Source organism: Notolepis coatsorum, assembly GCF_963971535.1.
Source record: "Notolepis coatsorum genome assembly, chromosome: 2".
NCBI lineage: Eukaryota > Metazoa > Chordata > Actinopteri > Aulopiformes > Paralepididae > Notolepis > Notolepis coatsorum.
Window position 1 is genome coordinate 170614658 of NC_140166.1, and position 23116 is coordinate 170637773.

Consider the following 23116-nt stretch of genomic DNA (forward strand, 5'->3'; position numbering starts at 1 on the left):
ATCCTTGTTTCCTACTTACCAACAATGTAGTCAAATCTGTAGTCCTCAGCACAATCCATGCTGACTCCAAGCAATACCGGAGTCTCATGGGAAGCACAGAAAGACTCAGAAGAAGCTTCTATCCCCAGGCCATCAGGATGCTCAACGAACAATAACACTATTTATACAACGGCATGCAAATTTCTCGATTCTGATTGGCTGAAACAGTCATTTTACACGTCTTTATTGGCAACAATTCCACGCTGCTGGCCCAGGACCCGCCCACAACCGAACCACATCATATCACTCCGCCGGATCACAAGAAGGTGGACAATAATCTTTACAAATGGATATGTTGATAGCGACTAAACGACTAAATATCAAGCGATTCTGTCACAGTGAATGTCTTAGTCGTTTAAACAATGTTGGATGATGTAATTGATGGGTCTTGAATCATTCTGTAACAAAAGAAAAATCGCGGATTGATTGATTGATTTTCAAATTTTTTTCCTTTCGACTGTCAGCGCTCGCTCTAGTCTCCACCCACCGCCACACACCCCCCCCCACACACACACCCACACACACTCTGCCTGCAACGCGGGGGATAGTCAGACTGAGAGAGCTGGGTGCTGCGCTGTTCTAAGTGAGCATGGCCTATTGAGTTGATTGATTGCTAATTTTATTACTGTACGCTTGGTTTCCAACTGGTTAAGTTTAGGCCCTCTACAGTAGGTTTAAAAAAATAAATAAAAAAATAGGGTGAAGAAAACATTTTTTTCCTATAGGGCAAAGAAAACTTTTTAATTTGTTTTACCTACCTTCTATAGAAGCATCTAAGAATGAAGTTCTATGGAAAGTAGGTCTGCATTCCCTTAACAATTGTGTGTATTGAGCCGTACTGTATTGTACCCATTCTGCATCTGGTAATAAAATGTTCAATCAATCATTCCAATAATACACAGTTGGATGTGTTAGTTGGTTGGATGCACTTCAAGCTGCTTCCACATGAGGCAACTTCTCTCAATCATTCCAATAATACACAGTTTGATGTGTTAGTTTGGTTGGATGCACTTCAAGCTGCTTCCACATGGAGGCAAATTGTCTTTTTTGTAGTTGTGGGAACTACTTTTTCTGGCGGATGGTTTTTTCAATAAATCTTCGATTAATGTGTGTTTATTGTATAGAAATAAGGTTGGATTAATGTGGCAGTTGTATAAAAGCTTTACACCACTTGCAGTCGTGATTTGTGAACAATAAACCATGCCTAGGGGGGTCGAACCCTAGGCATGGTTTATTGTTCACAAACCACTCCTGCGCGTGATGTAATGCTTAAGTAACAACCATCAAATGCACTCACAGCACACACACACTTTAAACAAACAACTCACTGCAGCACCCACTTTAGAACACCTAAACACACTTTATATTTATTGGTAAAGAATTTGCACGACAACCCATACCTCATTACACCGTACTGTAAATTGTACCTCATCCCATTTCTCCTTTGCACTATATTGTATGGTAACTCAGTTACTTCTACTGAACACTGTACATACTGAACATTTGTGTCTACGTACGTGACTTCTATTTTATACTGCTATACTTATTTTATACTCATCTATTTTTGTCTAGCAGTCTCTGGAGCGTAACAGAAAGAAGCATTTTGTATAAAAGTATTCTGTACTTCTGTATGACAACTAATAAAGAAACTTGAAACTTGTTCTGGACAATGGATAGACCTGTAGCTCCGGCTAGTTAACCACAAAATTAATGCAAAGTCAATGGGGCCAAGCTGTATGAGCCTTGAAACAACTGCTGAAACAGAACCAACTCCACAGTAGACCAAAATCATGCTTCAGTGTTTGTATGAAACAGGGCTAGGGTTCAAACATTTATTCTGAACATCCCCTCTGAAATCAGATCACTTCACCTTTGAGGAATTTGTCAAATTCTCCTTAAAAATCAAGGAAATCAATACGAGTCCCATGGCTGTGACCTAAAACAAACACTCGCTGCTGCATATAAAATTTGCTCTGGACTCACATGCTAAAGCAGTTGTGTGAATAACTCTGGTCAATATGCACACAGCTTAAATTGACCAAGTGGTTATAAATTACCATTGATAAATACATCGTCTTTGATAAACATGAAGTGGACAAGCCAAAAAAAAAAAACACAACATTGAGGATTTTCAATTTTTATTGACTTTTTGGACAATTCATTTCCAGTGTCATCCATAATTGTTTGCTTTTTTTCTCTATGGTATTTGCATAATCTTTCATACAAGGCTAGAATGATAAAAACCAAGACGAGGCTGATGCTGGAATCTTCTAATAGCAGCTGACAAGCTAAATATGCACCACATCCCTCTCAGGCAAAACGAGACAATTCTTGAGCATGAGGTCATGTGCAACAAACTGGAGGCAAATGTTCCAAGAGCTCTCAAAAGAACTTTGTGTCAACAGAGCCTCCCGCAGCTCTCCTTCCAGAACGCACCTTGAACATCATCTCTGGCCTGGTCTGTATCATTCTAGTTATAAGGCTGATAAAAAAGGGGCCATTGCTATGTTTCAACAGAACAATCTGCATAGCAACTGGAAGACAAAGGGACTGGACACTGACCCAATACTGAGGATGAGTAGCAATAACAAGGACATCACTAGACAGTTAATTGGCACAGGGTGTCTGCTCTTTTCTTTTTTTTCTTGTGTGTGTTCAATTGATGAGTGTTAAAAGGACGAGTGATAGTTTGTTTGAATGTTAATTTAAAAAAAAAAAAAAAAAAAAAAAAAGTATTTGTGGAACAGGTTCCTAAACAAGTTAGTGTGAGGTTTTTTTGATACATTGGAGCTCTGGGTCTAGTGTTGAAAGAACATGGTACAGGTCCCCACGCGATTCTCCAACGCATCTGGCAGTTTGAGTTTGTGCCATTCTGTAGTGGCCGAAACCTCTTCAAACAACTACTGACCGGATTTGTAAGGCTGCAAGGTACATGCCACTACTTGACCATAAATCACATTAAGCAACAGTTACGAGCAAAGAACGGGGAAATAGATGCGACAGAAGACTATCAGTAAAAATGTGCTTGAAGACTCGACAAGGTTTCACTCAGCTACATGAGGAATGAGAGGGGGGGGGGGGGGGGGGGGGGGGGGAGGCGTTTGAAAGCGGCTGGGATGACGCGCCTGTCAAGTATCGGGTTTGAACACGTCACCAGCTGTGTTTAAACCCCTTCACCCGCCCCCCGCCCTACAAAAAGGCAACTAAGAGAAGGGCAGCTCAGTAAAATTTTTAAGAAAACGTCTCTAGTTGTCTGACCACCTTTGGATTTGGTAGAACAATTCAAACCACAATGAAATGTTAGGTCTAGCAACATCAAACTTGGGTCTTTTTACTGTCCGTAAATACATTTAACCCCCAAGAACCAGGCAATCCCTTACAATACCGGGTTTTTTTTTGCAGAAGACATTGCATTATTGAATGCAGGTACAAAGCTCAATTACAGTTTTCTGAAAGCACTTCAGACTTCATGATGGAATCTGCCAAAGCAGACAAGAGTAGTAGACAGAGAAGCATGATTTTGTCAGAACTCAATTTTTTTTTCTTTTCTTTTTAGGGTCAGCGGTCAGTCCAGGTCAAGAGAGAGAGAGAGGGGAAGATGACTGGTGGAAGATTGTGTTGAGTGGAGGCCCATCTCAGAAGCGCTTGGGTCCCCAGGGAGAGCTCTTGGCAGCCACAGGAGCACCGAAGCTAGGGAAGTCTTCAGAACTGCTCATATCTGGGGCCTAGAGGAGACGAGACAACGGGTTAGAGCTCCCGACAGCGGTTAGAGCTAGGGGTGTAACGATGCGACCTCACAACGATTAAATTAGATTATGATTCTTCAGGCAACGATTCAATGCATCATGAAATCTCTTCATTTGACCACGATTCAATTTTCTATCAGTTAATTCCCCCAAAAATGTTGAATACACAAATGTGGCTGGGGGAACTGATCACTCCGCATGAATGGACTATAGGTCAATACAAACAATACACAAAAAAATATATATATATTATTTTTTTTATTATAATAGATTCTAACATTTTCAAATCGATACCGTTGAATCGTCACATTAGGATCAATGCATTGTTACACCCCTAGTTAGAGCCGAACGCTTTGAAGCTTCAATCTTGAGTCACAAAGTGGATTAGCATCAGCCTGCCGTGTTGAGAATGAGCACGGGAACAATGCGGCAGTGGGCAGTGTTAATTTAGCCAACGGAAATTTTGACTAAATATGGTAGTCAATGAAGCTTTTCTCCCTAACGAGATGAGACGTCACGTTAACACATTGAGTGCCAACGACGAGAAATCTCATTGTTGGCCGCCATGCGTTGTGTGCCAACAATGAGAAATCTCGTTATTTAATCGTTATTTCTTTTATTAGCGATATCCATAAATTTTTCATCCATCCAGCCTCACGTTATCATTGGGACTGGGACTGGCTCTGACCTCGAAAAGGGCAAATACCGCCCCCTATCGTCTCCCGGATGGTATTGCACCCATTGGATTAGAGTCAATGGAAATGTATGGGGGGGGGGCGGATTCCACATTTTACTTCTGAGGCAATGTAACCCGAGACTATTGCCTTCATTGAGGGGACTGGAAGCAGCGTGGATTATGAGTTTCAAGGTTGGATCAATAAACACAATCGATATTTGGAATGGCGATCAGGAATTGGAATAATCTTTTTGCAGAACATCTGATGTGAGGTAAGGACTTTATTTTACCAGTCTTGGGGTAATCAGATGTTTTCACATATTTCACAACGTGTCTCATGTGTGTGTGTGTGTGTGTGTGTGTGGCGTTCAGCGTTTCCGTTAGCCGGTAATTACCGGTATTTGGCCCGCAAAATCTGTTGAAGTCCGACATATTTAATCTCTCCGGTCATAGTGTCCGGTGAAAATAGTTCCCTCTGGGCACAGTTTGATTATTTGAATTGTATTTGGATGGGCTGGAGTTGGGTGGCCTATGCGATGAACGAAACAATCATTGCGTTTGTTGTCGTTGCTTCGCTCAGCGAGAGCTTGCTGCTGGATTTGCGGAAGGCATGCAGCTGCAGACCCACAGAACCCACCAGCTTTGTTGGCACAGTGCGGTCCCCAGACCTGGAAAGCTGCTCTGCGGGTCTGCAGCTGGATGCTTCTTGCAAACTAACTGCGGCCGGCTCGCGCTGATAACAGCTTTCATTGTTGGACCGGCTGCTTGGTGGAGCAACGATGAAACGAATGTAATGAATCGTTCGTCGCATGGGCTATTTAATTTTGGCCTGTTTTGGTACGGTTCGGGTGGTCAAGTTGTGCTTGGAGGGAGTTGTTTTCACCGGACATTATGACCAGCACCAAGTCGTTGGGAGGTGGATATATACATCACGCAAACCCACGATAATGTTGCCGTCTCTCTGCAAAATTTCTCAGTTCTTCGCTTGATATAATTAATACAAATGTCCAATATAACGGAATTCGTTAGCTCATAAAAATGTGATTATAACAGACTGCTGTTTAGTGTCGGACCGACTGCCCACATACGCGGTCTATTTTATTTCAAGTCAGCAGCAGCACGGAGTATCGAGGGACTTATTTTATTTGGAATATATTAATGACTGTATACGCAAAAGTAGCCTATAGTTTTAAGTAATAATATTATAAATCTACATGCCTTGAGGATGACATTCTTTATTCAATTGTTTTAAAGCTCAATAAACTATGACCGGAATTAATCTCATTTGTCCGGTAGATTGAAATCTTGCAGGTCACGGAGACCGGCAACAATTTTTTCTAACGGAAACCCTGGTGGCGTTAGTGCCAGGCAGGGCATAGATAATAGATTTCAGCCCGCTTCTCTAGCGTGCATAAGTACACATACTATCGATAATCTAGCGTTTATTTGAAAACGATTCATAAATAGGCAGAAAAATGACAACGTGTTTTGTGTATTCCAGTAAAGGGCGATTTTCGCAGATTTTTCTGGAATCACTAGACATCTTCAAAACTATACTCTTATTCAAAACGGAAATGTACTGATGAAAAAACAATCCGTTTCGTACATGTTGACTGCAAGCAAGTCATTGATAAGCGACGGTTGTATTAGACACATAGCCATAATTTAAGATATAGTTTATGCGTTCGCAAATATCCCCGTCCTCTCATTGACTAAAGCGCTGGCACTCAAGCGATAAATAGCGCACCCCCTGCTGGCAATCAAAGTGTTAGAGATCATGCGACACTAACGTGACTAAATGCAATGTAAAAACGACAACACAAAATGTAGTTTACTAAATAAAATCTTGGCGAAATCTCTTGTAGCACAGAAGAATAGGAGCCGGAGGCGGGATGCCGAAAGACAACGCTAAACGTTTATTTAACATCAACTTAAACTTATTTAACATCAAACACTGTTTACTGGGCTTTGCTTGCAGGAACTCGTTTGCAGACAGGAAAGTAACAAACAATATTGTCCGTACGGAACCCTTATGCCCAACACATAGTTCCGTGGGTGAATGTGAAAATGTTCAGACCTGTAGTTGACTAAAACTTGTATTTTTTAGTATTTCTGTTTTTATATTGTAAAGCACTTGGTGCAACTTCGGTTGGTTTTAAATGTGCTATCGAAATAAAGTTGACATTGAAAATGAATAGAAGGGGCTCACCTTCTCACTGCCAGTGGTCCAGGGGGCCTCCCTCACCACAAAGCCTTTAGACGGGCCACGAGACTCCTCGTTGGAAGATGCACCACCTCCAGGGGGCCTCGTGTAAGCCATCTTCGACTCGTTCTCCACTCGATCACCCATCTAAAAAATAAAATGCATTAAGTGTCGATTGGTTTGTAGTAAATAACTACTTACAGCATCTAGTGGAACTGAAGTTAATATCTCAGATTGAAATGCAGGTAACTTACAAACTCCTCTTCCAGATTAAGGAGATGGTCGATGGCTTCGTCCACGAGCTCAGGGCGGCCGGTGACTGTGACCAGATTTGGGTCTGGAGATCCACTCTGGGGGAACCGCAGGTCAACCTGGATGAGAGACGATAACCATGATTGATCCTCTTAAAATGCTAGCCACCCCGGGACAACGTTCTCTATATACATATCAGAAGGCACCACAGGACAACATTCTCTATATACATATCAGAAGCCACCCAGGACAACATTCTCTATATACATATCAGAAGGCACCACAGGACAACGTTCTCTATATACATACGAGAATATATATCAGAATGATCTTTTTAGAAGTCACTCACTCACCGTTAGTCACTTTGCCCCTAAATGGTGCATTTATATATCACTTTTACCCAAAGCGCTTTACAATTTTGTTCCTGACATTTCACACACCGACGGAGGCAACAATGCAACAAGGTGCCAACCTGCTCATCGGGAGCAATTGGGGGTTAAGTGTCTTGCTCGAGGACACTTCGACACGCTGCCCGGGAGGAGCAGGAATCGAACAGGGAAGCTTCCAATTACGAGACGACTGCTCAACCTACTGAGCCACTCTCGTCCCCAGTGGTGGCTCACAGGAAATGCGCTTTATGTAAGACCATAGTTAGCTTTGAATTTATGACACCATGTGTCATTGTTAAGATTATTATATATTAGGGGTGTAACGGTACACAAAAACCACGGTTCGGTACGTACCTCGGTTTTGAAATCAAGGTTCAGTACGGGTTTTCGGTACAGTGGGGGAAAGTTCGGCTTTCCATGTTCCACTCAGGGTAGATGTAGTGTGCAGTAACTAATTGTACTTGTAGGGCTGTCAACGAATATTCTATATTGAAATTAATAATAGACTTGTGAATTCTTTTTTAAATAATAATAAGATTGTGAAAAAAAAACAGCCCCTGGTGGGCGGTCGTTAGTGGTTAACATAGTTTTATTCGTTCGGTACACTACACATCCGTTCGGTACGGTACACACTTAAGCGGTTTAGTTTGGTTTGGTATGGATACATGTACCTTTACACCCCTATTATGTAAGGGATAATGTATAGCTACGAGGTCATTGTCGCAAAATAATTGAGCGACACGGAGTTTAGAACACAGAGGCGCAGCCGAGGTGTTTTAAACGTCAGTGAAGGTCAATTATTTTGCGACAATGACCGAGTATAGGCTATACATTATCCCGCGTATTACATGGCTAACTTACTAACAATATACCTAATTCATCGACAAGACGAGATCAAATGCAGACGCAGTTGTTCTGTGGCTCTGTCAGCCCAAATAAAGTGATTATTATTATCGGCAGCCGGCAGGTCTGTGGTCTGATTGCATGACTGAGTGCAGCTGTGAATATGCTGAGCAGCACTGATACAGTGTGTGTGTAGTGGGCTTGATTGGTCCAGCTGCGCACAGCGGCCATTATTGTTCGGCAGAGGTCCGTTATAGAGTAATATCGGACCTCTGACGAGCGCTATTGACCAATCACAAGCAAGCATTTCGGCGAAAACGCCATGTAATAAATAAATATATATTTTCAATTAATGCTTTAAGCATTCAAATAAATTAATCTAGATGAATCTATAGAGTGAAACATCTTCAATTTTAGCGCCGCGGATATAAGAAAGAGGTCTAGCTGAGTCAATGTTTAACATTTGTATTTCACAGGGACACACTGTATTCAAAGAAAGCTATTAAAATAGTCTTTGAATCTAAATATACTTTCTTTGTGTTGATTTTACATAAATTCCATGATTTTACTCAAGTAAATATCTGTTACAAGCTTCGGTTTTAGGTCGAAAAATGCCATTTTAATCTAGATATAATTACAGAAAATTGTGAGATTCATTATTTAATTTTCTTTAATCTATTGACAGCACTAATATTTTTTTTAATCATACAAAAGAGCCCGACCTTGAACTCGTCCATAATCTTGCGGATGCCCTTGCCACGGGCTCCGATGATGCGGGCATGAACCCTGCTGTCCAGGGTGATGTCCTCGGATATCATCTCCTCCAGCTCATCCACAATAGTCTGGATGGCAACTCGTGCAGCTAAGGCTTTGTTCTCATACCCAGTGATAGTAATCTGATCCTGTGGGAAGACGGTAGAAACAGCGTCATGTGACACAATCATGCAGCGAAACATGAGACTGACAAAACACTGGTAACTTCCCGCCATCTGATGTGTATTTACCTCAGGAATTAGTCAGTTTCACACTATACCTGGTTGTCATCAGTTTAGTGAGATTTACACTATACCTAGTTGTCATCAGTTTACAGTGAGTTTTACACTATACCTGGTCGTCATCAGTTTACAGTGAGTTTTACACTATACCTGGTTGTCATCAGTTTACAGTGAGATTTACACTATACCTAGTTGTCATCAGTTTACAGTGAGTTTTACACTATACCTGGTCGTCATCAGTTTACAGTGAGTTTTACACTATACCTGGTCGTCATCAGTTTACAGTGAGTTTTACACTATACCTGGTTGGCATTCGAGTTTTACCTGGTTCTCGTCGTTCTTGTCTGGGAACTGGATATTAACATCATGTTCAGTGCGGATGTTGGTAATAATGGCACCCTTGCGGCCAATGATCTTGGGATGATACTTGGGGTCCACAGTGATGGTCAACTTGAAACTCCTGAGTGCCTGGATTTGTTTGGACGGAAGCATTTAGAAATTATTATGGGTTCAAGTCCTGAAGGAGTTGAAAGCCGTTTTCTTCCTTTTGGCTTCATATTTTTTACCCCTCATTCTGCCGTTGCTTGATTTTGTGAGATGCTACAGATACTACTTCTCACTAGAGCTGGGCGATGGCCTCTAAATAATATTGCGATATGTTTTGGCCATATCACGATATATATTGCGATATTTTGACATTTCCTCTAAAGCACAAAATGCTTGATTTAACCCTTTGATGCATACAGTCACGCCAATATGATGATTATAATAATAAGTCCCTGCAACATATGTTTGCATTATTAAACCATGAAGATGCTTTACTCTTAAAATGTAATGTATGTAAGAGTAGTCTACGGACACACTAATAAAAAAATTTATTTACATCCAAGACAATTTATATAAAAGACTTTTGCACAGTACTGTGTTTTCTATCCACTTTATCCAAACACATTATATATACACACACTACTGTGAGAAAATAATAATCACACACACTACTGTGAGAAAATAATAATCACACACAAAGGGATAATGGCTTATAGCAGACTTAATGATTTTAGAATATTTCAGATAATGAAATTAAATGTTTATATCATCAACTATCCAGTTAGTATTTATACTGTAACGTTTGGCTACTTTAAATCATTGAATAAATAGAGAGAGAGAGAGAGAGAGAGCCCCCCCCCCCTCGGGTTTTGTTCTAAGTTTGCGTTTTGCTAGTCTAAGGCCGCCGTAGGTGATGTCACACTTGAATGTAAACAGGAAGAGTTTAATACACGGAGATGGAAACTGGATGATATATAGAAACGAATAACTAATAAATATGAAGTTATGTTTAAACTTCTGTCGTCAAGCGTCGTCAATATATCCCACCCCCTTTCCTCATGATGGAACTAGTGTTGTGGAGTCCGCTTTGAGCGTTTTCCAGGGTTAGCATCTAACGCTAGTTAGCTTAGCCTAGTCATCATGGATAACTTGGTTAGCAGCCAACGTTAGCCCATTGCTTGCGTCAATTAAATTGCATGTCATTAAAGGTCCGCGCTGGTCTGTCTAATGAAATTACAATTGCATGTCATTTAAGGTCCGCGCTGGTCATGAGTCTATAATGAAATGAGAGGACAGCTCTGCGCTAAAGTCTCATCAGCCGCAACAACATGTACTCGATGTTCACGATATAATAACTTACTACATCTCATGTAGAACAAGCCGCGATACATAGAGTATACTCGATATATCGCCCAGCCCTACTTCTCACCATGACAGAATATATTACTGTAGCATGCAAGCATCAGCTTTAGAACAAATACCAACTACCCCAACTGACCAGTAGGGTTGGGTACCATTCACATTTGAACCGATACGGTACCTGTGAATCGTTACCCAACTGTACCCTAGTCTCTAAACATTTTATCTACCTACCTCAGTTGTAAAAAAAATATATAATAATTTAATCCAAACTTCAAATAATTTATTATCATTATTGTTTATTTAGAGTTTCTTTTATATAATATAATATTGCAGCGAGCGTCGTCTGCATCTAGCTTTGTAAAGTGTAACCGACCATTTTCTACTTGCCATTGCCCCGACTGCTTTGTTGTTGAATCAAGTCAAATCGTAGGTATGCGTGTATTGTGCGTGTGAACGTTGACGCGAACATGCGGCACACTTCATAGGTTTCGTTTTGCGGTAAACGAAACGTTGACGTCATCGGACCTTATATAAAAATTTTTTTTTGTGCAGTACCGAAATGTGGCACCGGTGGATCTCACGTGAAATACCGACGTGATTCGGTCGATACCCTTAACCTCTAAACAGGCGCCCCCAAAAGTGGCCATTTTAGTTCGTTTTTGAAGACCGCATACTTTTTTTTTTATAATTCTTTTTATTTTAACCAAAATACTATACTTTCACTTTCAACTTTCAATTCACTTTTAGTGCTAATGAAATAGAGTAACATAGGTCTGAACTTGAGTTGTAGAAAAACTTGTTGCTCACGTATTTCTGTAGTAGTTGCAATATCCAGAAGTAGTACCGGTATATCAAAAAAAATTGGTATGGCTGAAAAAAACACCCTGGGTCCATAGCCTGAGGTCTTGTGTAGTACATGTCCAAATTTCATAAAAATCCATTCAGAAATGAGTGATAAGAAGCGGTGTTGGTAAAAAGTGAGAAAAGAAATTATCGACAGAATTCTCTTAACGTTTTGCCCCGTGACTTTTCAACTAGATCCCTGATTTGCTAATTCCCACGTGGGGTACCATTGGAAAGCCACACTCATTCGTTACAACTAGGGATGCCCCCCGAAACCCGGTTCTAAACGGGAACCGGTACTAAATTAGAAAAAACTGAGTATTGATAAGCTCCGACGTTATCGGTAGTCTAGGAGCGGATTAGCTATGGAGCTAACAGGGTGTACCATCCATCTGCGACGCAACAGTGGACACGGAGTAACGCTAACTTTATGTCGAGTTCATACTACATGTATGAACTCGACATAACGTTACTCCGTTTCCATGAAGTGTTTAATTAGCAGCAATCTGTTGTTGAAAATGTAACGTTAAACGCGAGGACAGGAAGCCGTCATGAAATCGCTCTAGTGATATTGTAGTCTTTTAGTCTTTTTTTTTTAAACTTTATTTTTTAGCGTTTATCGCTTTCCTGGTCAAGCATGACCGACAGTTGCAGGGTGAAACGGGAGAGAGAGCAGGGGGAGACATTCGGCAAATGACGGCGGGTCCGGGAATCGAACTCGGAGTCAACCAGATCCATGACGCAGCACGGAGTCCCGCGCGAGCGCGGTAACATGGTGTGCTACTGGAGCACCCAGTCTTTTAGTCTTATTAACTAAAAGATTAACAAAATAAAAAGCAGCAGCACTATTGGATAACCGAGTCATGTTTGCTATGTATTTCTTTTAGGGGAGTAGGACATTTGTTTCACAGTTTTAGCATGATGTTTTATAGATGGCTAGGTTAAACACAGGTTTTTGTTTTTAAGAGGGGGGGTTTGATTTGATTGAAGTTTATTTCAAATATGCAACACAACAAACAAACATCAAGTACAGATATAGCCTTAAGCCGTTCAAATAAATAAATGTATAATTTTTTTATAATAATATAAAAGAACCGATAAGAGTATCGATAAAGTACCGAACCGTAAAGCAGTATCGATAAAATCCTAACGATACCCATCCCTAGTTACAACCCTGTCCAATAATCTTTGAGATTGCCAAATGATTGAAAGGGGTAGAGGCTCGGAAGTGGTATTTGAAAAAAAATAGAAAGTCCGATTTTGTTGCCTGAAAGGGCAATCGACAGGAAACAATTAGGGCTTTAATTCGATCCATATATTGTATTAAAATCAGAGGTGCGTGCAACCCCGTCCCATGAGCAACGCACGTGTCGTGCACACAGGAATGCGCTGCACTCGACTGATGCGCCAACTCGTGAAGTATCCACCTGGCTACTTTGCATATCAATAGCTCAGGTCGTCAGGTGTGTTCATATACGTTCTTAGATACATTCACACAACTTGTGAATGAAATGTGTTACATTCCATTCGTAGAGGCAATTAGGCAGTGTCTTTAGTCTGTGCGTACGCGAGGGAACATTTATGCACATGCGTGCAACCAGCTTTGAAATCACCAACGCAAGCCTGATTAAAACTGGCCGGGTCGGTGCCAGTTAAGAGGTTAAAAGCACCAGATTCGGTACCCATCCCAACTGACCAGGAGGGGTAGCATTCATTCTACCCATTTTTCAGATGGGTTTTTCCTAATGTATAGCATGTTCAGTAAACTAATGGGAGGATTTTCTGACTTACTACCAGGCCTCCATTATAAATAGAAATGTGTTGTCTGGTTAAATAGACGTTAAAATAATTAAATATTCAGTATAATGAAAAGCACGTTTTTCAGTGTTGCATTTTTTAACAGAAGGTCTGTTTGTAAAATTATCCAAAATGTTAGAACTGTTGTGAAAATGATGACTAAAGCCCTTTGATCACCATCCCCCCGGATATCAACATAATCAAACCATTTCAGAAATCCAATCTGCTTCCTTGCAGATATTACATAATATACACTGGTTAGTCTGATTTGCCCATCAGTCAATCACACTATGTCTGATTGGCCCATCAGTCAATCCCACTATGTCTGATTGGCCCATCAGTCAAATCTATCCTAGTGGTGTAAGGACACTGAGTCCTTAACAATCAAGCATCTATATAGACCTGGGGAGTGAGGTGTGTGTAGCCACCCATTGAAGATCAAAACTAAGTAGACGTATTACAGCAAAACCGTATTGTGTAGGGTTATACTATTTGCCAGAGGTATAAATTATTATACAGTTACAACCAATAATAATTAAAAAAAAAAAGGTAACGGTAAATGTTTTAACTTATGTAATCTTTGAGTGATTTTTATATCCTAATCTTTACACGTTCCGATATGCCTCTGCAATCTTTAACCAATCACAAGAGCACAACTACTTTGCATCATTCATCGTTTTCTTGGCCATCTTTGTTTTCATGTAGCTATGAAAAACGGTTCAAAATATGAAAACTACAGTTAAGTCCGGTAATCATGAGTATATAATTCCAATAGTGTATTCCGTTTGTCGTTTTGACCATTTTGGTTTCATAACGCCATCCGCTCAGCAGCGGTCGCTCCTGAGTCGTGACTGGTCCTCAAATGCCGAGGCATGTGGTTATATTATGTAGTAGTTACCACGGAAACAAGTAGAGATTAAATTGTATTAGGTATAGTAACCATGACGACTAGTTTAGTCAAAAGTAGATATTTTAATTATGCTCAACTGTGCCCTCCTCAAATGTCAGATCAATTGAATAAGGGGAAACGTATAAACCCACTACCTTGAAAAATAGTGTGAAGAATCTATTTTTGACTCTAGTGAACAGAAGGCCTGGCTCTGCTCAGAGAGAGGGGCGGGTAACCTAAAACACTTATAACATAACACACCACAATAAGCATCTTATGAATTCAAAAGATTCATTGTACTGGATCTTTAAAATGACTGAACACGAACCCGATCCTCCTGCTCAGCCTGCAGGTCCTTGACGCGCTCCAGGAGGCCCTCCTTGGCACGGTCCAGGTGGGTGACGAGGCCAGTGATGAAGATGATGTCGGACTGCAGGTCAGGAGCAGGCACTTGAATATTAACCTGGGGCAGAAACATGGTTTTTAATAACGGGCCCATCACAAAACAATACGATTAAACAGAAGCACCAATCCTAGTGCACTAGGGCTGTCCCAAGACTGAGAATAAACAAATCTGTAAAATAGTTTCCACATAAAATCCACAGCAGGACCTCTTTAGTGTTCTTACAAATAAATTTGAAATTGTAAGGCCCGACAACACACGTTAATGTCCCCATGGGCCAGACACGTCTTCTTTAAACAAGTCAAGAAGAAACATAACAATAAGCCAAGAACAAAAGAAGAACACCATAAGGTCCAACAAATTTAAAATAAATGCAAAATAAATGAATGCAAACACTCCCAGACATACCCCACGCGAAGGTAAGGAAAAACTCACTAAAACCTAGCAATAGGAAAAAATGCACCACAGGCAGTGTGGAGGAGAGAAACCTTAGAAGGGCCGTTCAAGGGGGTTTCTCCCTTCTTAGATGTCGGTGATAGTAGTAGACGGACAGTTGGTAAGCATGCACTCATGTGTGTAGTGAAACACAGATGAGTGCATGCAATAGCAACTGAACATTTAGAAAAATGTAAGAGAGCTGATAGCAACTGAACATTTTGAAAGATAGAGCTGATAGCGGATCTATTTGAGGCACAGGAGCGGCGCAAAGAGGGTTGCGTCCTTCAGAAAGTAACTCAAGTCAGTATTGGGGAGGGGGTGGATCTATGAACAAAATCTTGGTCGACGAGTCATGGATTGTGCAACCCGACACAACAAAAACACAAGTATCTTAATAATGCAAACCTCAAACTCATCCATCATCCTGCGAATTCCACTTCCTTTCTGTCCAATGATGTAACGGTGAAGCTCAAAAGGCACTTCCACCTCGATAGTGACAGGTACCAAAGCCTATTTAAAAAGAAAGAGAAAGACACTATTAACACTTTGATCGCCGGGGTTAAATTCATAATTTACCATCCCTCGCCAGCCCTATTTAACATGGAGAAGTTCCCCTTCTTTGCAGGGCTATAACTTTTTAAATTGTATTGCTAAATTGACATTACTATGGCCCATTCAACGTCCTATATCTATTGTTCAGGGTGTAGCAACGTTATACTTTTTCATTCACATATTCATACTAAAATACGGTCTAAAGTATAAGTATGTTTTTATCATTTTCTGCAGCTTTCTCCAGAACTTGATTTATAGCCCTAAATGCATTATATTGATGATCAAATACAGTTTGGTAGGAATCGGTGCGAGATAAAAAATTTCAACTGGACGTGCTTCTAGGAGTTACTACGTATGATCCGATGTTGACCGGATGGGGGGGGGGGTCGTTTATAATTCCGTGGGCAACGTTATATCATTCATCTAGTGTGGATGATATGATCATTAGAGCAGTTAGTATCGAAGACATTAAAAAATAACGCTGAAACTCACCGTAGCTTCCTCGCGACGTTGGGAGATTAGTGTGGAACAGAATTTTTTCTATTATGGGATGTCGAAATATCCGATCCATTTCCAGGTTGTATAATAGTATATACGTCCAAATCATGTTGTTTATAGAGTTATTTGCAACCGATCGACATCCATTGTGTCAAGATGGAGTCCTGCTAATGAGAGCGAGTGCCCGGACAAAATATGGGTGAGCACCACTTCATCCGCATCACTTCCCGTTTGGGCGAGCGGCCGATCGGCCACCAGATGGCACTCTTGAACCGTTGGAGAATTGAGAGGGGCTCACCAGTACATATAATGTCTCCGGGGAGAAATATGATTTCGATCACATATTTTTGAAATATTGATATCAAAGACGCTGTCCAGCGTCTTCGGCAGAATAAGCATGGCGGGGAAAGACGCTGAACAGCGTCTCCGGCGATTAAAGTGTTAATGAGCGAATAGCAACGAGTAAGGACTTTCTAATAGGCAAAAATCATAAGCACGATTATTTTTACTATTGAAATCACAATTACTGAAAATATGATTACTCATCGATTTGAGAACATTGTATGCATTTATTTAACTCTTAACACTGGCGTTTCTTTTAAAAACAATGACTGAACTAAAAATAAATATCACCAGCTATGTTGTAGTGCACTCACTTCCACAACCTACTAAATTATGGTTTCCTCTCCAATACCTCGTTTATGATCGCGGGAAGCCAAGAATCATAATTTAAACTGGATTATTCTTTTATTAGTAGGCTGTGCGATTAAAAGGACATCCTGTACCTTCAGCGCCTCCACGGCGGCCTCGCAGCGCTCCTTGCGTCCAGAGAGCACAATGACATCACACTTCTTTGGAGCAGCTGGATCCACGGGCTCCACAGGCTCCAGAGGCTCCACGGGCTCCAGAGGCTCCTTCACTTCACCGTTGGCCTCTCCGTTCTCCTGCACGGGGGCCTCGGCAGGGGGTGCGGCTGGAACAGACACAAAAAGAAGTTGATCAGAAAATCAAAGACAAAATACAGTAGGGCTGTCCCCGACTAAGGATTTGGATAGTCGACTTTGGTTGGCAGAAATTTGCAGATGCAAAAGAAAAATAATATATATATAATTTCTTTTGTTTTTATCATTCCATTTGGGCTGTGGGGGTGCTTAATGTCTGAAGTAGTCGACTGAATGCTTCTTGTCCTCTGCAAAAGCATAAAATTGGTCCACTGATGGATATATCTTGATATTTATCTAGTCTAGTGTGTTCATTAGATGGGTGAAATCCTCTTTCTGTGCCCATTTTCTTAGGCAGTTAGCCTCACTGGTATGCGCGCCATTAGCGTTAGCCACGCTTCTAGGCCCCTTTGCTTTTGGAAAGAATCATACATATTTTTTTTGCATTCGACTAAGGTTGTCAGTCAACTACGGCTCCTTTCGATCGATTAGTCGACTAAATCAGGGTCAGCCCTACAATACAGTAAGACTAGGGATGTTAGATATTGGCTTTTTTACCGATATTGTCCAACTCTTAATTTACGATATAAACCGATACAGATATATGCAGGGTTTACCCACCCCAAAAAAATACGAAATTATTTCAGGTAACCAACATTGCATATATCTTGTGGAATTCATGGAATTAACATAATAATAAAGATAATGTAAACATTATCTGTGCATCGCCCCTTTTCTTCTCTCCCTCTGGTTCTCTCTCCCTTTTTCCTCTCTCCCTTATTTATTGTAATTTTCCTTGTATACTATTGCTACTGTAATTTAGCATTTTATTTACTTGTATGCAAGTACATAATCTTGTCTTTATTATCGGTAGGCCGATAATATTGGACATCTCTAAGTAAGACACTTACTTTGTCCAGAGGATTGGATCACAGTTGTGATTGGCGGATCAAGAAAAGAGGGCAGGGTTTGAGAAGGGTCAATTGTACCCTTACCTTGAGGGTCCTCGCGGTCTGGGAACTTGATCTGCACACTGTGATCTCTGGTGATCTGCTGGATCCGGGAGCCCTTGGGACCCATGATGGAACGGTGGAACTTCTGAGCGATGACGCACTCAATGGTCACTTGAGCATCCTGGAAGAATTCCACAAAGAGTCACCGTCAGTCACCTAGTTTACCTACCATCTACTATGACAACGAGGACACACAGGGTCCATTCCAAAGGTTTAGAGATGCATGCTCGCGTCTCATCCTCGATTCCTCAGTGACACTTCACAGGGGAAGTGAGGGAAGACATGCGAGGAGAAGAGGCTGAACACACTTTATACCATTCCCTGTATGCCCACGTTGCGGTAAAAACCGTAACTAACGTTAGCTGCTAGTGAGGAAAGGGGGGGGGGGGGCTGAGCCCATCTCCCTCCCTCTGTACGTTCAGTTAGTTTTTATAGTGCAACGCTACTTCAAATAATTGGATAGTTGATAAATATCTCATTAGCAAAAATATTGTAAAATCATTAAGTCTGCTATAAGCTATTCTCCCTCTCGTGTATACATTTACTATAGGCTACTCTTTGACATAATTAGCTTTAACAATCCTGATTCCTGAGCCCATTTTATTCAAAAGGAAGATAGATTTAAACATGTATATAGCACATACCGGTATATATAAAAGAAAAAACACATTTTGAATCGGTTATCTCCTGTGCTGGCACAAGCACTACCATAGCGTGGAGTGGCGATAACACACAATATATAATAATTCATGGATATACTAAAAAGCTATTTATAATTGTTGGCTGGTAAAAAAATCTCTGGCTGGTTTATAGACATAAATAAACTCCACCGCTCATATCCTACTCTGGGTATTCCATAGGTTGTGTCAAAGAGGCAACTACCCATGTGACCTGAGGATACTAGTCAAACATTTTGAAATATTCAATTGCAAATAGACTCAATTGTTGATTTTTCTGGTAAATTAATCGTTTAGATTAAATCGACAACAAAATAATAGTTAGCGACAGCCCTAATATCCTCCACAGAAAGGGGGGGGGTTGACGAGTGAAGAAACCTCCGACTTCCCCTGTGGGTTTCCTACAGCTGTGGAACAACGGTGGTGGACCGCAAATGACATCACGCCACAAAACCATCTCTACAGACCGTATGAATTAATGTTGTGTTTTTCCCCCCAAATGTAGCCAAGAGTAAAGACCCGAACCATGTCAAAACAGCAGTCAACGTGTATATTTTCAGCAATACATTTGTTTACCAATAAGTTAAAGTGTTTAGTGAAATATGAGTTTTGGAAATCTAGTCGAATATAGATGCTAGGAAATTTAGCCATTTAGTTTGTAGTCGTATGAGGAGAGGAGACCCAGGGCTTTCGATGGGCTTTGGAATTTTGAAAAACGACACTACCCAGCTCAAGACATCCACAAGTCATCCGACTTGTGGATTTTACTTATTTTTCGGGATCATCTCCCACAAACCTGAACGTTATTGGCATAAATTAGAACACAGTTAGTTTCTCTACCTTTCTGTGAACATCTACATCAACCCAGATTCGGCACAAACAAGGGACTAAACACATTTCGCAATTATGCCACAACAATGTGGAACACCCTACCCACAGCCGTAAAATTATGTGAATCCCTACATTCAAAACCTCCCACATACAGGAGGCTGCAATTCGAAACTGGCCACCGTAAATGTCCAAACCGCCTTTTTTCCTTTCAGATCCGATTCCGATACCTAAGCTTTGGGTATCGGCCGATACCGATACCAGTGCATACATTAAAAAAATTAAAAAGTATATATTATATAAGTTATACTTTTTTTATTTATTTTTTTACAGCTACATACCGTTTTATATATACTGTTTTTTAGTAATAACTAGAAAGTAATTGTATTTATTCAACAACAGGTGATTGTATAGATTAGTATTAGTATCATTAATCAATGAGTATGGGGCTGTGGCACTGCAGATATACCCTACTCCAATGATCCGCACGGACGTTAGACGTTGTTGCACTTGCTACCCAGTCTGTTAGTAGCAGAGGCTCTGGCTAGTATTAACGTTTATGTTGCGATTTTCGATGCAAAATAAATATTCAATATTCTCTTTTGAGACTCCGCCTCAGACTCTTATCCTTTGGCACTTGCTGTACTTTGCTTGCAGGTCTGGAGCCATAATTGCTGGATTATGAATAGCACCAACTTTAGCCAAGGTACCGTTATCAAGCTAAGCTAGCTGACATAGCTAGTCTTCCCCGCATTGGCATTTGATAACGTTAGTCAGCTAACGCTAGTCAGTAGCTACTTGACTTAAATACGATTCACCGTGGGTGCATTATTGTTGATAGACGGACAGTGTGGTCCTGGAGAAAGGACAGGCGATCATCTGATTTGATGTAACGTTAAAGCGGATGTTGTTCCAACTAGCTAGCTTTTCAGCTAATGCTATAACAACACCAGCAAGCAAAACACATCCCGTCCGAGCTCCCAGTCACACCGCTCTGTCGGGGAAAATGGAATTTAAGAAAGTGTATCTGCTGTTAAAATGACAAACAGCATCACACTTTAAAACACGTTCATTTTATAATCATCACTCTCCGCAGGAGATAAATGACGTCATGGGATCGGAGGCTACACTTTCGGCGTACTCGCCGATACCAGCATTGGAGGCATTTCCGATACCGGTATTGGTACAACTCTACTTCCGTCCCCGCCTCACTTGACTTGCTCGCAGGTTTTTTTTTTTTCTTTTGCAAGAGTCTTGACTTTAGGCACATAGCGAATGAATGAAGGCTTTATTTGGCGGATTGCAGACTGGGTGCAGAGTGGGTTACAGTGCAGCTCGGTACGCGCAGTTGTTTGGGGGATGCAGACCGGAGGGGGACGTTTGTCTTGTTTGCATCGGGGTCCTCCATTTTCAATTCATGGTGAACATTGCTGCGGTTGAGTAGTAGTACCTACTTACTGGTCACGGCGGAGGCTTCAATAACGTTTGAATGCCAATCCATTTTGTGAATCAATTTGTTGAAAAAACTTTGTTGGCCGACAGCTCCTGCTACTTTAACGTTAGCTGCGCTCTAACGTTACATAGCTTAATTAACGTGTATAACATACCACTGTAACGTTAAGCAGCTTGTGTTCCGCTGGGAAAGCATCACTGCATACACTTTGTATTATGAAACCAGTAGGGATGTCCCGATCACGTTTTTTTGCCACCGATAACCGATCGTCTATGAGCCATATCGGCAGATTTTTTTATATAAAATATATATTATATAATTATACTTGTAGTTGTATTATCTGCGAGACATCGCCACCACGGAACAAGTCAAAATGCTCGCTATCTGCAAACAGCTCCACTGTCTGTGTGTATACTCTGCTTTGGTCAAATCACATTCAGCATTGCCATCATCGCAGTGTTATGAAGCATGATTGGCTAATTCAATGTTCAGCTGCAAAAACGAATAATGTCAATTATGTTATAAGACATTGATATCAGGAGCTATCTGTAGCTACTGCTAGCCGGCTAGATGACGTTAGACAATGCATCATGTATTAAAATAAGGGCTGTCCGTTTATCGCGTTAATTAGATTAATTACACAGCAAATTATCGCGTTATGAAAATGTATTACAATTTTTTTTATTTTTTTTTTATCTCATTCATTCCATAAGAACGTAGAATACACATTTACAGACATTTTTTTATATGGGCCATTTGCATGTTCTTGGTATCCGATTCTAGGGACATCTATGGATCTCAGGGAATGTATTCCCAGTGTCAGAAATACTGTGTCTGTTACTAGGCTTGAGTAAATTGTAATGAACCAAATGAGAATATCAATAATTTTTTTTTAATCTTTGACTGTGAATAACAATATGCTCAAATTGACCAGACCTGAAAAATCTAAGCAAATTAATACGGTAGATGGAAGATGATTAAACAGAAGGTTTTGAAGATACAGTACTGAATTCTGCCCTCCGGACACATGCAATTTGAAATATGATTATAGAATATCAGGCATAAAATGTTATGCGATTAAAATGTGATTATTAGATTAATTAATTACAAATCCTGTAATTAATTAGATAAATTTTTTTAATCGCCTGACAGCACTAATTAAAATAAAGTGAACTATTTAGTTTACTGGGTCATTTTGTTAAAACAGTGAGCTAAGGGGGCGGTCAGGTGGCGTAGCGGAGATTGCGCTCGTCACCAATGCAAGAGACTGCGGTCTCGACTCCCGGAGTCAGCATTGCCTTGGCTTGGGCTGATCGCTATACTAACTCGTTTGGCTGGGTTAGGGGGAGGGAAGCCGTGGGTGGGAAACTGCCGTTGTGGACAGCGACACCTACATGTCAGGTCTGGACGCTTGCTCAGCGGAGGCAGGACTTGAGGAAGGCAGCGTGACCTCCCACGCGTTACACTTAACCAATGAGAGCCCTCGCTGCCAGGTAAGAAGAGCCAAATGAGAGCCACAGGCTGTCGCTGCACGTGTCGGAGGAAGCGTGCGGATACTTTAGGGTTCCCTTGTACCGACCAGTAGGAGAACATGTGCACAACAACCAGGTAGGGGGCACAACGACTAAATTGGGACAGGGAGAAAACAGAGAAAAATCAGAGAAAGAGATATAAAAAAAAAATTATTAAAAACAAAAACAGTGAGCTAACGTGAGCGGCGGTCCCATGCTGGCCGATCGGCACGGGGCATCCCTATCATTCTTAAACTGAAATGCGCATTTGTTGATATCAGTAGCTAGCCAGTTAGACAATGCATCATGTATTAAACTAAAGTGAATAGTTGACTGTAGTTTTGTTTAAACAGTAACGTTAGCTAGGTAGCTAACGTTAGCTCACGAGCGATAGCTAGTTAGCCAACGCTAGCCAGCACTTGCAAAAACGAATACCAAACT

The 23116-nt window shown here is 40.9% G+C and overlaps 1 protein-coding gene across 2 annotated transcripts in view; it reads right to left on the reverse strand.

Annotated features, from left to right (window-relative positions):
• Nucleotides 1–2160: 2160 nt before the first annotated feature.
• Nucleotides 2161–23116, reverse strand: part of hdlbpa (high density lipoprotein binding protein a) — a 62442-nt gene continuing 41486 nt past the window's right edge. For both annotated transcript variants that reach the window (XM_084308856.1, XM_084308857.1), the window contains exons 20-28: nucleotides 18189–18327; nucleotides 17038–17225; nucleotides 15608–15712; nucleotides 14690–14824; nucleotides 9468–9611; nucleotides 8871–9050; nucleotides 6919–7035; nucleotides 6671–6811; nucleotides 2161–3764 (exon numbers count right to left, since the gene is read on the reverse strand). In XM_084308856.1, the coding sequence (XP_084164982.1) occupies nucleotides 3675–3764; nucleotides 6671–6811; nucleotides 6919–7035; nucleotides 8871–9050; nucleotides 9468–9611; nucleotides 14690–14824; nucleotides 15608–15712; nucleotides 17038–17225; nucleotides 18189–18327 (1239 nt within the window). In that variant the 3' untranslated portion in view covers nucleotides 2161–3674. The remainder of the gene's footprint in view (nucleotides 3765–6670; nucleotides 6812–6918; nucleotides 7036–8870; nucleotides 9051–9467; nucleotides 9612–14689; nucleotides 14825–15607; nucleotides 15713–17037; nucleotides 17226–18188; nucleotides 18328–23116) is intronic.